The sequence below is a fragment of the Corylus avellana genome, chromosome 9 (genome assembly GCF_965113065.1).
Source record: "Corylus avellana chromosome 9, dhCorAvel1.hap1.2, whole genome shotgun sequence".
NCBI classification, from domain to species: Eukaryota; Viridiplantae; Streptophyta; class Magnoliopsida; order Fagales; family Betulaceae; genus Corylus; species Corylus avellana.
Genome location: NC_142498.1, coordinates 19,480,153 through 19,498,729, shown reverse-complemented (window position 1 = coordinate 19,498,729; position 18,577 = coordinate 19,480,153). Strand labels below are relative to the sequence as shown.

The 18,577-nt window shown below is 40.9% G+C and overlaps 2 protein-coding genes and 1 long non-coding RNA gene across 3 annotated transcripts; 1 reads left to right on the top strand and 2 right to left on the bottom strand.

Annotated features, from left to right (window-relative positions):
• Positions 1-217: 217 nt before the first annotated feature.
• LOC132190362 (uncharacterized) lies at positions 218-1,399 on the bottom strand. Its single transcript, XM_059605333.2, has one exon. The coding sequence runs from the start codon at positions 1,330-1,332 to the stop codon at positions 328-330; it is 1,005 nt and encodes a 334-aa protein (XP_059461316.2). The 5' UTR covers positions 1,333-1,399; the 3' UTR covers positions 218-327.
• Positions 1,400-4,316: 2,917 nt separating this feature from the next.
• LOC132188987 (uncharacterized) lies at positions 4,317-5,563 on the bottom strand. Its single transcript, XR_015913061.1, has 3 exons — positions 5,458-5,563; positions 5,105-5,273; positions 4,317-4,628 (listed from the first exon to the last, which is right to left on the bottom strand). It is a non-coding gene; the product is annotated as an uncharacterized LOC132188987 (long non-coding RNA).
• Positions 5,564-12,211: 6,648 nt separating this feature from the next.
• On the top strand, positions 12,212-14,269 carry LOC148583910 (uncharacterized). Its single transcript, XM_088510817.1, has one exon. It carries the CDS (start codon positions 12,212-12,214, stop codon positions 14,267-14,269), a length of 2,058 nt encoding a protein of 685 aa, XP_088366943.1.
• Positions 14,270-18,577: the final 4,308 nt, after the last annotated feature.

Below are 18,577 nucleotides of genomic sequence, written 5' to 3'. Positions count from 1 at the left end.
AATCTTGTATTGTTCCAAATCTTCAAGCGAGGAAAAAAAAAAAAAAAAAAAAAAAAAAAGCTAGAAATTGAGCCAACATAGAGCTTACATGCATGGGCTTGGGTCTTTAAACTTTACTACAAAGCTATAAATTGGACCAATTATGGGCCAAAAAGAGAAGGCCAACTTGGGCCAAGCATATGCTCTTGAGCTTTTTTGAAGGCAAAAGAGTCCAATAGAAGCAAAATAAAAAGCTGATAAAACTATATACTTGATCTCGTAGATATATAATTTGTACAATATGATTGGAGGCATTTAGGGGTAATCACGTAGAATAGTGTTCACACATTACAACTGGACCAACTGAGAAGCCCCTCTGGTATGGGTGTGGAACCTCCATGTGAAGAGGTAGTTCTTGGACTCGCAGGATAGCCTAATCACATCACAGAAAGCATTTATTGAGCTTTTCTTCCCCTCACTTCCCCATTCTATCCTCACCCAACAGGAAAACCCATTAGATGATGAAACCGGAACGCTCGAGTCAGAAAGATGAAGCATCACCTCCCCACTGATCCTTTTGCTCGAGCTGGCCACCATCGAATCAAGCCACGAACACTCCGGCTGTCCCACCATCTCCTTGTACGCCGAATTCGCCATTCTAACTTTGTTGTTCGAGTCTGATATGACCGCCGGCAACGCCTCCGACTCCACCTCCTCCTCAACTTCCTCCGGTTTCTTCTGAACCGCGGGGGTCAAACTTGGGTCTTCGTTGATTGAGCCAACGCTTATACTGGACCCAACCGGTCGTATTGCCTGAGGTGCAATAACATTATTAATGCCGCCGCCGGTGGGTGGTGGTGCTTGCAGTTGCTGCAACAGATCCTTTTCCTCCGGAATTTCAGCTGCACTGTTCAGATCTATAACCTTTTCCTCTGCTGCTGCTGCTGCTTGATGATTGGCGGCGATGGGGGCAGATATAGGACATGGAAGAAGAGGAAGAGTCACCAAGCCTGGTGGTGTGGCTGGCTGTTCCGGTGCTTCGTGGGGAGTGGGAATTTGAGGGAACCCAAAAGGAGAAGAAAAGCCAAGGATGTGGGTCCTTGGTCTTTTGAGGGAGGGTAGTGATAGAGTAGATCTGCCTCGCTTTCTAGTTCTAGTAGGCCTGGCCTGTAAATGTGGCCAGAGGTTTCTAAGGTAGGGAGATTGCCTGATCTTTTGAGATATGGAGGGGCTCTGATCAGTACTACTCCTGCTTGGATCCGTGGGAGCCTCAGGCTTTGGCGCTATTGGCCTGTACCTAGACATAATCTCAGCCGTCCTTGCCGTGGAGTAGGGATTCAGCGTCTTGATCATGATGGCCGGTTTCTGTGAGAGCTCTGAGAAAAGGGAGAAAGAGAGGTGTTGGAGAGGTGAGGGAGGTGGGTGTGTGAGTTTTTAACGGTGGGGATTGGCCAATGAGTGTCGGGCAACATGGAGCAACGAGGAAGGAGAAAGCGACACTTGGAGGTGTACGGTGGGGTACGTGTTTGCGAGGGTTAAGAAAGAAAGGACATATGGGAGTCGAGCACGGTGAGTGGGTCCATGCAAGCTTACACATAATCGAATAGATGGACAATAACTACTGACAACTGTTCCCGCCATCGGCTCTATCTGAGACACCAATCAGGCCGCTGGCTCGCGCGCACGGTGGCGGCCATGCGTGGCTACACCTATCAGGATTGGTTTGGACCGTTCGGTTCGTTTGGACAAAACAAAAACCCTTTTGGGTGAGTCGGTTACATTTGGAGGCTTTCCATGTGTCCAGTGCATGCAACGGATGAGGGAGATTTCGATTGGAGGGTGAGCCTTGGGGGGTGTTAAACTTACACAAGGACGTTGCTAAAACGTGTTCTTTGCTCTCGTAAAGCGTGCCGCTTTTTTCGCAATTAGCGTCGTAGTGGTGCTCTTCTGCTGCCCTGTACTCATTCCTCATGGTTCGTTCAGGTGAAAGTTAGAATGACACGAGGTGGCCGCTACTGCTAAGCGCTGCTTGCTTCTTACTTCTTACTTCTTACCAATTGGATTTTGCTTTGATGTCAAAACTTTGGGCGGAAACAACCAACAACTGGATTGTAAAATATGTAGAAGTGACAGTAAACCCACCAATAGCCTCAGCCACCTTTAAAGGTTAGGGGTGGGGGGCGATGAGAATTGAGAACAGGGGAATGGGATCCTCCGGTCCATTTTAGACCGGAGAAAATCCACGTCAAGTTCTTTTTAAAGAGATTTAACTATTACAAAAATGTCACGTGTTCTACTTATTAAAAAATAATAAAATATTTTTTAATATTTTTTAACAGTTTGATCAAGCCAAACGGTGGCCGTTAGGGGTGACTTAGCCACCCACCCAAGCGCCATATATATATATATATATATATATATATATAATTTTTTTTTAAAATAGTTTATTATTTTTTAATAAGTGAGACATATGACATTTTTATGGTCGTAAAAAGATCTTAACCATGAAATAGATCTCCTCCAATCCAAAATGGATTAGAAAGGATCTCATTCCGAGAACAAATCCTCTTAATTTCAAATGAACTGGAGATTAATATCATTTAACCTTGAGGTGATTTGAGAGACATTAGGGTTCCTCCCAAATCAACTAATAAATCAGGGTAGTTCGAGAAACCCTAATGCCTCCCAAATCAACTCAAGATTGAATAATATTAATTGAGAAATATACTTAAATGTGGACTATAACTCAACTACTAACATAATTAAATCTATTCCTACAATTTTTTGTGTTTTTTTTTTTAAAAAAAAAAAAATCCTCTTGATTGAAAAAATAGAGTAAAAAGGCAAACAATATGTACCAAGGGACCTGCAGAATAAAAGAGTTTCCCAGTATGTAATAAATATATCCTCTAAGGTAGATGATGTCTCACTGACATATTATTTTTTTTCATTTCAAATTAAATAAATAGTATTTATTTTATGATTATGATTTAAAATTTTTGTATGTGTATTACATTATTTAAATATGTTAAAACACGTGTCAATATTAATTTTAATATATATAGTTAAATGTACAAACTTTAAATTTGACCAAAAAATTGAGTGAACTCTTCCCTTAAGATAAGGGGGTACTCTAGGTAATGTGTCTCCCTTGAATTTGGAGTGGACAACTATCTCCAGAAATAAAAATATATAAAAATAAATTAAAAGGTTGAGCGGGTGGCTACTTAATTTCGGTTTGGAGACTCACCACCAGGGTGACTATTATTTCTAATTTATGCTCGATGTTCTTCATGTATTAATTTTTTTTCTCGTCAAATATCCTAATTTCATGTTTATGATTATTTCATAGAATCTTTAGAGAAGGGGGTTCAAAAACTAAAAATTCGAATTGATAGGTATGATTTGCGTCCATTAATTTTTACTTTCAAATCACTCCAGGACTTGTCGCTGCAGGGAATCATGCAACCTCTTGTAACTAATACAAATTAAAGTTGTCTTCTCTGCGAAAGCTTTTCCTTTCCGATGTAAGTTTAAAGGAAGAGACGTTCCAAGATCTAATTTCAAAATCTCCTATTGAGAATCTTGCCCTCGTAAGGGCGATACCCTAAAGAAAATTAGGGTTTCTGGTCTTTGCAATCTTAAAAATATGAGAATTTTTGCATGGAAAAGAACTAGAGGAACTTGATATATATAGCATAATATTAAATATTTAACTGGAGAATTTTTGCATGTGCCAAAGTCTCAAATTATTTCACTATGGTTATATTGTGCATCGCATAATATTAAGTTCAAAATGGGTGCTACTAAAAATTTAGAAACTTTAGCAATATCATATGATAGCAGCATCACATATCAAAAGTTCTATGACTTGATATCAAAGTTTCCCTTCTCAAGTGCTTCATCTGAAAGTTGTTGTATCTTGAAGGAGATCAAGATCTCAAGTAATTGGCTGCAGAGATTCAGCTTTGTTGATTTCTTGTGGTTTGCGAAGGTTGAAATTGATGCTCCGAATTTGATCTTCACAAACTTCAGAATATGGTTTTAATTTGAGAGGCAAATGCAAGTTGCAATTGATAATATATTTAGAAGCTCCGTGTTGTATTGCTACAAATTAATGATAATAGTGAGAAAAAGAAAATGCATGAATGAAAAAGAGGCAAGCTTATATCTCATCTATAATTAATGTGGTGGTGATGATATAGCATTTCTCGATGGTGGGTATGACCCGTATGGGGGTCATCAGGAACCGGCCACCTCCCTCCAAATTAATTTGTATGTTTATTTTAATTTATTCCATGCACTTCTCTTCTGTCCACTTCCTATAACTTTCTTCGATCAAAACCCACTGATGATTTAGTATTAGAAACATATAAAGAGACATTAACCGCTTCATTGCAAAACATGCCACAACAATTAATTAAAGCAATAATCCAACATTATATATATATCGTCATGAAAACCCAAGTTGCTATCAAGGACATCGATCCGCACGATATTAATTTTCAGCATAATTCCTATTATGTAATTGTCTGTGAGTCAACAAAACTACTACAAATCTCAGCCTTTTATCTGATCAAATAAAGCATGCATTCTTTGTTTAGATACAGCAATATTCCAGACAGCAACAGCAGATGACACCGGCCAAACTGCAAAGACAAGAATGATAAACAAGCTTTAGCCATATATACTTGCCATAACAATTAGAGAAATATTATTCTTTCATCTCCGTTCATATTTAAATGATAAATTTAAAAAAAATTAAGGATATGAAAGTATGCATATATGCATCAATAAATCAAGAGTCTTTGGAATTCAGATTATTGCTATTAATTCAAACACGACAAGCCAATGGCAGTCCTTGATTCACCAAATAAATAGACAGATTTGCTTGTAATTTTTTTTAATAGTTTATTCTCTTAAAAAGGCCTACAATTAAATTTGAACCATAGTTTTTTTCAAGCACCTAATATTTAAGCAAAATCCAGGCAAATGCTACACAGCGAAAAGCTGGTTGCATATCGGTGCCAATATTCTAATTAAATGCTCTGTATATCAATAACGTAACCCAAAATGAATAATGAGACTATGAGAGAGAGAGAGAGAGAGAGAGAGAGAAACTAACCATCCCTCCAAGCAGCCAACCTCTTTCTGTGGTGGCGCCGCCTGAGTGTAAACAACTTGAGGCTGAGGTTGGGGTAGAGGATAACCTGCCGGCGGATACCCTTGCGCATACCCCGGTGGTGGTTGTGCAGGAAAAGCATCCTTTGCCGGGTATCCCTCAGGAGGATAACCTACATACATACATCCACATCATGAACCCACTCATACATACATCATACATCATATACATATATATATATATATATATATATATATATATAAGAAACCCAGAAACCGAAACACCAACAACAATCACATTAATGCTACAAAATATTGTAACAGATTTTCTCCGGCCATCAAAAACATTAAACATACCTTGAGGAGGAGGAGGAGCCACCACAGGCGGTTGTTGCTGGTAGTAACTCATTTTCCTTCACTGGCTTAAAAATAAGAATGAAAGAGTATAGGAGTGAAAATGAAAGCACAAGAAGGATATATATGTATATATATATATATATATATATATATATATATACAGAGAGAGAGAGAGAGAGAGAGAGAGAGAGAGAGAGAGAGAGAGGAAGAATATGGTGATACGAACGAAGCTTCCTTGGATTCTGTTGAATTGAGCAACCAATACGTGGCTTCTAGGGAAATAGGAGTTTCAGTTGAGAGGAGAAGAGTGGAATTAAATGTGCACTCGTAAAAGCTTAACGCGCTTTCGTTTGTATATATGGAATGTGGTTAATTAAGATCAAGAAATGATTCGTTCATATTCATGCATTTATCATCGAAACTTGTATATAGTTTTTGGAAATTGCGCGTGTTTTTCTGCTTTTATTGTTCCCGTATTAAGAGAATAGCCATTGCTTATCAACTAAGTAATCACGCCTTAGGTGAAGAGCATTTATGAGAGTTGTTGGACAATATTCTCTCACCGCATGTTGGTAATGGATTTTGAATTTTTAACTTCTTCTATCAACTTTCAAATTATTATGAAAAATATCAAAACAGATCAAGCCAAGTTGTCAATTTTTTTGTACCTACCAAAAATAAATTAGAAATTTATTAATGCACTTTTTGTACTTATAGCATTTCCCTAATTCAAATGGGGAGGAGTCATCCATTAAAAAATAAAAAATAGGAAACCCATTTAAGAAACAAAATCCATCTTCTTCTTCATCGTCCCAATCTTCTGACCTTTTGAATGAGCAGCATAACCCCGGATTTACATTGCTGTTTGAAGAAGAGTTATCACATTTTTCCACCTTAATTTTGTGATATTATCTTGCTAAGACAGTTTCTACGATTCTACCTAATCAAATTAGCAAGATCGATCATCTCAAACTACCACAAGATTCTCTTATTATCTTGTATGATAGAAACTGGATTTCGGATATCATGGAAGGAAATTTAAATGTTAACATCAATTTCCCACTTTATCCCCTCTCCCGCTTTGATGATGATTGAACAAAGCGAGAAGATTGGGATAACAAGAATATGTTTTTTTTTTTTTTTTTATTAAGTAATTGAGTCTATTGATTTCTACATCTTTTTATTTTTTTTATGAATATTAAATTGTCACTAGCTTGATGATGTGACGACAATGGCATTAGGTGTTTGACATAAACACAAGCATATGTAAAAATGGTTAATTTTGATGGTAAAGTAACAAAGTGACTGTACCCAATGAGTAGCTCAGTTCTCAATAGGTAACTCATCGGCTAGATACCACGTCTTATGAAGTGGAAGTTATTAGTTCAAATCCTTCATTCACTTTTTGTGTGGATATGTAAAAAAAAAAAAAAAAAAAAAAAAAAAAAACAAAGTGACCTATTTAAAATTGGGACAAAATTTAAGGATCTTATTTTTAAAATTTGAAACGAAATGACTAAATTCAAATTAGATGAAAATTTAAGGATTAAATATGAATTTTATTTTAAATTAATTTCCAATTTTTACATTTTTGAAGAATTTTTTTCAAAATCCAAAAACTAAAATATTTCTCAAAACTTTCCCAAACCAACCCAAATTAAGCAATTCTTTTTAGTGAGATGATCGGTGCATGCAAATGGATTCCCATTTCCACTTAGTGGACATGCATCCCAAGTGTGCATGTTGCCTTGTTGGGATGTAGGTAAAGATGCCTGGCCAATACATTTTATTAGAAGTAGAGAAGAGTACTTATTTTATGGTTTTATTTTAATGTTATTGTATTTAATAGGATATATATTATTTTATATTATTTAATATTTTTCAATAACTTGCCAATATATTTAATTTTTGGCATGAAATAATATTAAATCTTAGCCATAACTCATCTTCATTTCATTTAAAATATTTGAATAAATATACATTTCACTGAATCAACCATAAAATATAAGGAAACGGATCCTCTCCAGCCCATTTAAGACTGGAGAATATTCAGTTAAATGCTAAGATTTTATTTCAGAAATCTTAAGACTCCAAATGAGACACATATCTCACTACTAAAATAATAATAAAACATCATTTATAATTTAAAAAAATTAAAAACAAAAAAAAACAAAATAATAATAAAAAAAAATTGGGGTGGCCGTAGACCCCTAGGGTGGCTTCGGCCACCACCAAGGGCCAAATAAAAAAAAATTAAAAAAAAAAAATGGTCTAGGGTGGCTGGCCACCTCATTTTTGCCCTAAGAGGTGGTCGGCCACCACTAAGCCACCCCATGGCCCTTGGGGGTGGCTGAGTGGTTCAGCCACTTCAGCCACCCCTAAAGACCAAATGAAAATATATATGCAAACTCAGATATATATATATATATATATACCACCCCCAAGGGCCATGGGTTGTCTTCGGCCACCTCTCCCCCTCCCCCCCCCCCCCCCTCCCCCTCAGGGCAAAAATGGGGTGGCTACCCACCCTAGAGATTTTTTTTTTCTTTTTTTTTTTTTCTTTCTTTTTTCGATTTGGCCTTTGGGGGTGGCCGGCCACCCTAGGGTGGCAATAAGGTCGTCAGCCACTCCTTATTTTTTATTATTATTATTTTTTAACTATAAATGATATTTTATTATTATTTTAATAGTAGGATAAGTGTCCCATTTAAAGCTTTAAGATTTTTGAAAATAAATTTTACCCTTTAATGGGATATTCTCCAGTCCTAAATGGACTGGAGAGGATCCATTTCCAAAATACAACCAATGGCAATTATTGATACATAATTTAGCATTATATATTTGAGCTGAATTATATATAAAATAAAAGGTTAAGCATCAGACATTAGGAAATTAATTTGGTGGGAATCCTAAATTTAAAGCTCAATTTAATAAATACCTCAATTGGTTAGAATAAATTAAAATTACAGAACTTTTATGCATGCTTCTTTTTGTTTTGTTTTTGGTCCTCTAATTAAGCAAATCAAACCCAAACAGCTAGCACTAGTGAAACTGAATAAGAGAAAGAGACTAAAAAGCGAGACCCACAAAAAACTGGCCCTACCCAATAAAAATTTTGACCCAAACCACAAAAGTTTTTGGCCCTACTGCTCTACCCAAAATAATTTGGCCTTACTCATTCTCAAATTGTTTGGCCCTTACCCATTAAAAATTATAGTAATCTTACTTTTGGCCTTAAGCCATTTGAAAGTTGGCCTTACCTACTAAATTTTATCTTTTTTTGAGCATTCTGTTTTACATCTTGTTACCTTTCTCACCCTAAACAATGGCACAAGTTCACTGTTCACAATCAATAACCTTAAAATTTGAAGTGATTTAATTTTCCAGACGAAAAATAAATAAATAAAACGCAATTTACAACACAAAAGAGGTGAAAAGTAATTTGCTTTTATCTTAATGACTATCAGATAATTTATTTTTATCTTAAATGCAACTTGAACTAACTGTGTTCTCGTCTTATGGTTGTTGCTTTTTCTTCCAGTGCTTTTCAATTTGGTTCTTTAATTTTTTTTTTTTCTTTTTTTCTTCTAGTTTATGACCTACTGTATACCAATCACTTTGAGGATATCTTTGGGCCATTAAACCACCACCTTAGGTGATAAAAAATTGCCCCCCCCCCCCCCCCCCCCCCCCTTTTCTTTATGCCTTAGCCCCTTCCCAATGCCCATACTACTTTCTAACTCTGTCCCTAGACTCATACATTAGTGTTTTGCATAAAGGGCTTAAAATTAAGGGTTAAATACTCCATACCTCTTAGAGTTTTTCAACTTTATTTTTTCTCCCTGTGATTTCATTTTTATCACAAGAAGTCCCTGTGGTTTTGATAAGTGACCAAGTTAGTACATCCGTTAGTTGACCGTTAGGACTGACACGTGGACCAATCAGACGTCAACACGTGGCACATATTTAATTTTTTTTTTAATTTTTTTAACGGTCAACTAACGGATGTACTAACTTGGTCACTTATCAAAACCCCAGGGACTTCCTGTGATAAAAATGAAACCATAGAGAAAAAAAATAAAGTTAAGAAACCCTAAAGGGTATGGAGTATTTAACCCTAAAATTAAATGTGCATTTGTCAAACAAGAAGAAAGGAATCCTTCCACTATTGTCTACAAGGAAATAGAATAAAGCCCTAATACGAAGAATATAAAATATTATAATATCTTACCTCGAACTTAAGGTGGAAGTTTGAATTTGAAAAAGAAATTAATTTTATTTTATATTAGAGTTGGAACTAGTGCAGACAATACTAAAAGCTGAGTGTAAGCTTGGCCTTTTGAACATTAATGAAGATGATGATTGTTAAGAATAAATTCACACTACAAGCCTATCAAATTTTGGGCCCAACGGCCAATAATAGGCCCATAAAATATTAATTAAATAGCAAGGGCTATTTAATTAATCACTATATAATATTTTCCAATTAGGATTATATTATCATAAAGAAATCTTATTTATCTCTACAAGATTGTTATTCACGATTATCATTCCAAGATAAAGCTCAACATTATCTCTACGTAAAAGATTATCTTTATAAGATAATCGTTTGGGATTATCTCAACTTCAAACTCTTAAACCAATTCAAATCAGCTTCAACCTTCAAGACTATAAATTGGCTCCTACAGAAGGTACAAGACACGTTCTCTCTCAGATCAGAAATTATCAAGCGTACTAAATTATTGTGCATCAAAGCATAATATTTTTTGGGTTCTAATTTTGGCATCGGAGTGTCCACGGCATATACGCCGTCGGACTCTTTGACGCTTTCTCATTCTTTTGCAGCCATTTGGAGAGCACACATCGTCTAATTGCAGATCTCAAAGAACGCGCATTCATCGTGAAGAAAACTGTTCTAACAGTTTGGCGCCGTCTGTGGGAAACGACTATTTTGTTTTTCATAAAAAAAAATATATTTTTCACGGTGCGCGGGAGTTTCATACATCTCACTGTTGCAGTTACTGTTCATCGGCGTGACCCACTCCCACCTGAGACCCAACACACCACCGCTCTTCGCCGGATCCGCATAACTGGACATTACCAGAGACCCACGACACAAGACGTTGCTGTTTGCTGCTGTTCAGGTTCGTGTCTGCCAGAATCCCGCTGAACAATCGGAACCGGAGATCCACTGCCTTCCGGGAATCAGCGCCTCCGATCAGCCAGCGCCCTCGCCGGCCCTGCAGAACCCGCGACCGCAGTTCGCCGAATCTGCAGTAGCTCCGTTCGCCGGTTACAGCATTGCTGCCCCGCGACCAAACCTGCAGCGCCGTTGATCCTCCAAACCGGACTGCCGGAGCCTAGACCTGCAACGCCACGTCCGTGACCGCCGACCCACTGTGACCGGAGATCCGCAGCATCGCCGATCTCTGGACTGCAGCACTGCCGGAACCTCCACCAGCGTGATTGCCGTTTGCCGATTCACCCCAGCCGGAGCTGCTTCACGGCCCAGACTACCGGAGATCGAAGTGCCACCCCAGATTGCATCTCCGATTTTGGGAACCTCGATTTGCCACCGATTTTTATCTGCTGCACGTTGGGTGAATTTGGAGAAGAGAAAGAGCGTTTGGCAACAGGTTATCCTTATTCAATTTATATTCCTATTATGGTTTAGGAATAGACTATTCTGATTTAAGTTTATATCCTTACTCTAATTCAGGAATAGAATATGCTAGTTTAAGTTTATATTCTTATTCCGGTTTAAGTTTATATTCTTATTCTAATTCAGGGATAGCATATTCTAGTTTAAGTTTATATTCTTATTCTGGTTTAGGTTTATATTCTTATTCAAATTCGAGAATAGGATACTCTAGCTTAAGTTTATATTCTTATTTTGGTTTAAGTTTATACTCTTATTCTAGTTCAAAGATAGATTATTTTGGTTTAGGAATAGACTTTTTGGCTTTAATTGATTATAAGAATAGGATAATTCTTATTTCCAATTATTGAATTTTGGGGATACCCTATTCTAGATAAAATTTTTCATCATGGTGGCCGTAACACGATCTGGAAGTATGGCAATCCGGCAGAGAAAGTCACAAGCGGGATTAACTAATCAAGTTGGTTCCTCGGTGCAACCGAATCCGAAACCGGTTAACCACGTCAACCCTGTTGATCCTATGGCTCATCAGGGGCCGATTAATCATGCCAACCCTGTTGATCCCATAGGTCATCAGGGACCGGTTAACCACGCCAACCCTGTTGATCCCATAGTTCATCAGGGACCGGTTAACCACGTCAACCCTATTGATCCCATGGTTCATCAGGGAATGGCTCAACACAACAAACCTCCCCGTCAACCGGAAATGGGAGATCCTGAACGTTTTGCGGCGATGGCAGCACAAATCGAAGCCCTAACTCGGCTGAACGCAGAACTCCTCTCACGGATGTCCGAGCAATCTCGTCGCGAGGAAACTCGTGGTAGGCGAGATGAAGAAGAGCACAACAGTCGAGCTAACACTCACAACCAGCCCGGAGGAGGACACCAAGAGGACAATTTTGAACAGTATGCGAACAGGAAGGAGGAAAACCGAATGGATGATAGCAAAATCGGCAGTACCCAGGATAGGGATGACGAACTCAGCCGAAGGACAAACCTCCCCGTCAACCGGAAATGGGAGATCCTGAACGTTTTGCGGCGATGGCAGCACAAATCGAAGCCCTAACTCGGCTGAACGCAGAACTCCTCTCACGGATGTCCGAGCAATCTCGTCGCGAGGAAACTCGTGGTAGGCGAGATGAAGAAGAGCACAACAGTCGAGCTAACACTCACAACCAGCCCGGAGGAGGACACCAAGAGGACAATTTTGAACAGTATGCGAACAGGAAGGAGGAAAACCGAATGGATGATAGCAAAATCGGCAGTACCCAGGATAGGGATGACGAACTCAGCCGAAGGATGGCAGAGTTTGACAAAAAATTCGCTAACTTGGAGATGGAACGAAAGAATAAAGGGAAGGACATCTTTGTGGAGAAGATGTTGCAAGGAACTGGTTCCCCCTTTTCTCCACGTGTGGAAGGATATCGATTACCTGAAAAATTCAAAGCCCCTTCTATGATGAGTTATAAGGGTGTCGGAGACCCAGTCGAACACTTAGAAGATTTTCGATCACATGTGCGCCTCCTTGGCATCCCAGATGAAGTGGCTTGTCGAGCCTTTCCCCTCACTTTGTCAGGAAGTGCTCGGAACTGGTTCAGGAAGCTATCCCCGGGCTCAATTGACAAGTTTGAAGACCTAGGCCGGGTATTTTTAACTCAGTTTATGACTTCACGGACCCGGAAGAAACCCCCGTCCTATCTGCTGACTCTGAAACAGCGCAATGATGAAACCTTGAAGCAGTTCATAACGCGGTTCAACCTGGAGAAGACAGAAATTGAAGAACCCTCAGACGACCTCGTATATTCGGCAATCTATCACGGGCTCTTAACTAAAGAACCGGTAATGAAGAAGATGGCGCGAAGACCGCCGAGTAATCTCCAAGAACTAATGAGCAAGGTAGAAGAGTTCATTAATGAAGCTGATGTCCTAGAAGCGATTGATAGCACAAGAAACCCGGAACAGAGAATTGAAGTCAAGAGGAAAGAAGAAAGGAAGAAAGAAACCCGGAAGACAGTAGAAGAACTTAAGCTCCCAAAAAAGAAATTCCGAGACTATGGTTTCACACCTCTCAATGCGGGAATTTCAGAAGTATTAATGGAGGTCAAGAAGGATCCGGAGTTTGTACGGCCGCCAAAGATACCGGGTAGTCCTCCCGAGAAGAACAAAGATCGATACTGCGATTTTCATGAAGCTAGGGGTCACTACACCGAAGGATGCATAGCGCTGAGGCTATTGATTGAGAAGCTCATCAAAAACGGTAAGCTGGTTCAATTCCTAGGGGATCACAGGGATCAACCAAGGAATAACCGGGGCAACCGGCCTTACAACAATCGTGACCGGGAACACCGTCCTCGAGGCCGCCCGCGCCAAGCTGAGAGAGGCAGGGAGAATCACCCACGAGGGGACAGCCCACAAGAGCGCAATCAAAGAGAGAGGAGTCGTAGCCGACAACATGGAGGGCCGGAAAACCAGATCATAATAGGAGAGATCCGAACAATTGCTGGAGGATTTTCCGGGGGAGGAGAGTCTAATCGTGCAAGGAAGGCTTATGCGCGACAAGCAGGAAGTCAAGAGGTATGGGCGGTCGAAAGGCCAATGAAAGTTCAGAAAAAAGAGTCTTTAATGATCGGATTCTCAGACGAGGACTATGAAGGGATATCTTTCCCTCATACGGATGCTCTGGTAGTTACTTTAGCTGTGGCCAACCATAATATGCACAGAATTTTGGTAGATAACGGAAGTTCAGCTGACATCTTGTACTGGCCAGCTTTCAAACAGCTCAACATAGGCCAAGAAAAGGTCGGAACAGCGAAATTCCCATTGGTAGGATTCGCAGGTGAGCAGGTTCAACCAGTTGGTACGATCGACCTTCCAGTGACAGCCGGCACTATCCCTAATCAGGCGACGATAATAGTAAAATTCTTATTGATTGACCGGCCTTCGGCATACAACGCCATCATCGGCAGAGCAGCACTCAATGAGCTCAGGGCAATAACATCAACTCCTCATTTAAAGATGAAATTTCCTACTGATCACGGGGTCGGAGAAGTCAAAGGAGACCAGCGAGCAGCCCGCCAGTGTTATAACGTGACTATGAAAGACATCCCCGGGAAGGCTACTCTCGGAACCGGGTGTAGCAGTGGTGAGAAATAGCAGTTACAGGGCGGGGAACCGGTCGAAGATTTGGAGGAACATTCGATCGGTAACTCCGAGAGGAGTGTCAGGGTCGGGTCGCAGTTGACCCAGGAGCTGAAAGAAGAATTGGTGACCTTCCTCCGAAAGAATGAAGACGTATTCGCCTGGAGCCACGAAGATATGCCCGGAATAGACCCTGCAGTAATAGTTCACCAGTTGAATGTGAGCCCAAATCACACGCCGGTGATTCAGAAAAGAAGGGGTTGTGCACCCGAAAGAAGTAAGGCTGCAGCAGAAGAGGTGGAGAAGTTAATTCGGGCAGGATTCATCAGAACTGTGCAATACCCAAAGTGGCTATCCAACGTAGTGCTAGTGAAAAAGTCTAACGGTAAATGGAGGATGTGTGTGGACTTCTCAGATCTCAACAAAGCTTGTCCAAAAGACAGCTTTCCTTTACCACGGATTGATTTGTTGGTTGATTCGACATCAGGGCATGAATTACTTAGCTTCATGGATGCTTTTTCCGGGTATAACCAGATACGCATGTATGAGCCGGACCAAGAAAAAACATCCTTTGTGACAGACCGGGGAACCTATTGCTACGAAGTGATGCCATTTGGATTGAAAAACGCAGGGGCAACCTATCAGAGGTTGGTCAACCAGATGTTTCAAGGTCAGATTGGGCGGAATATGGAAGTCTACGTAGACGACATGCTAGTGAAGAGCACCCTAGCCACAAACCACATCCAAGACCTAGCCGAGGCATTCCAGGCTCTAAGGCTCTATGGTATGAAGCTAAACCCTGCTAAATGTGCTTTCGGAGTGTCCTCGGGTAAGTTCTTAGGGTTTGTAGTATCGAGGCGTGGAATTGAAGCCAACCCGGAAAAGATAAAGGCAGTGATAGATATGCAAGCACCACGAAGCACAAAGCAATTACAGCAGCTCACTGGTAGGGTTGCCGCCTTAAATCGATTTATTTCCCGGTCAACAGACAAATGCTTGCCCTTCTTCAAGGTTCTCCGGAAAGCGTTTGTGTGGGATGAGGAATGCGAAGAAGCCTTCAATCAGCTAAAACAATATTTAGGGAATCCTCCCTTACTCAGCCGAGCCAGTGAAGGAGAGGTACTCTACCTCTACTTGGCAGTATCGCCCACTGCCGTGAGTTCAGCTTTGGTCCGGGAAGACCAGGGCACCCAGAAGCCAGTGTATTTCACTAGCCGAGCCTTACACGGAGCAGAAGAAAGATATCCCAGGATAGAGAAACTGGCATTCGCGTTAATAACGTCAGCCCGGAGACTAAGGCCGTACTTCCAAGCTCATACCGTCAGAGTCTTGACAGAGTACCCATTAAAGAAGGTGATGCAGAAACCAGACGTTTCAGGAAGATTGGTGAATTGGGCCATAGAATTGGGAGAGTTTGATGTAGAGTTTCATCCAAGGACAGCAATCAAAGGGCAGGCACTAGCCGACTTTCTCGTGGAATTCTGTAATTTCCCAGAACCAGATCAGCTACCCAAGGGAGAAACATGGATAGCATATGTAGACGGGTCTTCCACCCAAAAAAGAGGCGGAGCCGGGATCGTGCTGATAGACCCAGGAGGAGAAGCCCTAGAGTTCTCAATCCGGTTGGACTTCATTACGACCAACAACGAAGCGGAGTACGAAGCAGTCATAGCCGGAATGAGCTTAGCCCGGGACATGGGGGCCAAGAGTCTGGAGGTAAAGAGTGACTCCCAAGTGGTAATCGGGAATATTCAAGGAGAATACGAGGCTCGGGGGGTAAAAATGAAGAAGTATCTCGCCAAGGTACAAGAACTACAAGTCTTATTTGATCTGGTAGTGTTGACTAGGATCCCTCGAGAAGACAACAGCCGGGCCGATTTCTTAGCAAGACTCGGGTCCGCAACAGACGAAGAAGCAAAAGTCTCGAAGCACAAAGTACAAGTCCTCACCGAACCTTCCATATTATCAACTACGAAGATCCTACAAGTTGAACAAGGAGACGAAGCCCCGGAATGGGCTATTGATATTATCCGATACTTGAGAGATGGAGGGCTCCCAGATGACAGACAGAAGGCACGACAGATCCGGATGAGGTCCGCTCGATACACCTGGATTGATGGGACTCTCTATAGGCGGGGGTACACATTGCCTCTCTTAAAGTGTATTACTAAGGCAGAAGCAGATTATGTGATGCGGGAGATTCACGAAGGGGTATGTGGCAGCCACGGAGGAAGCCGAATGCTGGCTCACAAAGCTATTAGAGCCGGATACTATTGGCCAGGAATGAACAAGGATTCTAGTGACATCGTGAAACATTGTGACAAGTGTCAGAGGTTTGCTAAAATCATGAAGAATCCCCCTGAAGAGCTAAGTCCAATCTCGTCACCATGGCCTTTTGCACAATGGGGAGTCGACTTGGTAGGTCCATTACCCACGGGAAAAGGAGGATGCAAGTTCATAGTAGTCGCAGTAGATTACTTCACCAAATGGGCAGAAGTGGAAGCACTGGCAGCCATCACAACTGGAAACATCCAGAATTTTCTGTGGAGATCAGTAGTGTGTAGGTACGGAATTCCTCACGCCTTTGTAACAGACAACGGTAAGCAATTCGACTGTGAACCATTCCGAAAGTGGTGTGAAAAACTCCATATAAAGAATTACTACTCTTCACCGGGACATCCACAGGCAAATGGATTGGTAGAAGCAACCAACAAGACCTTGATGAAAACTCTAAAGAAGAAGCTTGAAGATAGTAAGGGAGCTTGGGTAGAATTTCTTCCGGAGGTATTATGGTCTTACAGAACCACCACCCGAACTCCTACAGGGGAAACACCCTTTGCCCTGACGTACGGAACTGAAGCTGTGATTCCCGTGGAGGTAGGATCTCTTAGCTATCGAGTGGAGCATTATAACCCGGGGCTGAATGAAGAAGGAATGAAGCTGCACCTGGACTTGTTACAAGAAAAGCGGGACAGAGCTCAGATCACCATGGCTGCATATCAGCATAAAGCAGCTAAGTACTTCAACAAACGGGTTAAGCATCGGGGCTTCAAAGTCGGAGATTGGGTTCTTCGAAAGGTAACCATCGCCACACGAGATCCCACTGAAGGGAAGCTGGGTCCAACATGGGAGGGGCCTTACCAGGTTGTCAAGTGTCACCGACAAGGAGCATACCACCTCCAGAGGACAGATGGAAAGCCACTACCTAGGCCGTGGAACGCAGAACATTTGAAAAAGTACTATCAGTAGTACACCCAGGGTTCGATTTATTTATGCTCTTATTATTTGATTGTCTTTTAATACTGCAATGGAACACAGAACATTTGAGGGAGTACTATCAGTAGTACTCCTAGGGTTTGATTTATTTATGCTTTTATCATTTGATTGTCTTTCACTATCGAATTTTATTTGAATAAAGAGTGATGCTGACTTAAGCATCGGAGGGTCCTCGGTCTCCCGAGGACCACCCTTTGACAATTACTTTTTGGTAGACAGGATAGGGAGAAAACCCTGGGTGAAAACAAAGAGATTCATATCTGAAGGCAAGGAAACCTGGGACAGAAATAGAAAGACTCAGAGCACTTGAAGAAGTATTGCCAGTAGTATGCCCATGGTTTGGTTTGTTTATGCTTTTTATTATTATTTGATTTAAGATCAATACTGACTTAAGCATCGGAGGGTCCTCGGTCTCCCGAGGACCACCCTTTGACAAGTTACTTTTTGGTAGACAGGACAGGGAGAAAACCCTGGGTAAAAACAAAGAGATTCATATCTGAAGGCAAGGAAACCTGTGACATAAATAGAAAGATTCAGAGCACTTGAAGAAGTATTGCCAGTAGTATGCCCATGGTTTGGTTTGTTTATGCTTTTATTATTATTTGATCAATACTGACTTAAGCATCGGAGGGTCCTCGGTCTCCCGAGGACCACCCTTTGACAATTACTTTTTGGTAGACAGGACAGGGAGGAAACCCTGGGCAAAAACAAGGAGATTCATATCTGAAGACAAGGAGAAAACCTTGGGTAAAAAACAATGAATAGGGAGACAACCCTTTAAAACAAGGACAAGGAGAAAACCTTTGGCAAAAACAATGAATAGGGAGACAACCCTTTAAAACAAGGACAAGGAGAAAACCTTTGGCAAAAACAATGAATCGGGAGACAACCCTCTAAAATAACGATAAGGAGAAAACCTTTGACAAAAACAAGGAATCACCCAAGACAAACGGGAAACAAAGTTAGTTGATAGATTTACAAATTATATGCAGGTTTGGATTATCTCGATGACTCGGAGAGGGACCCATATATGATCCCCGGGTGTCT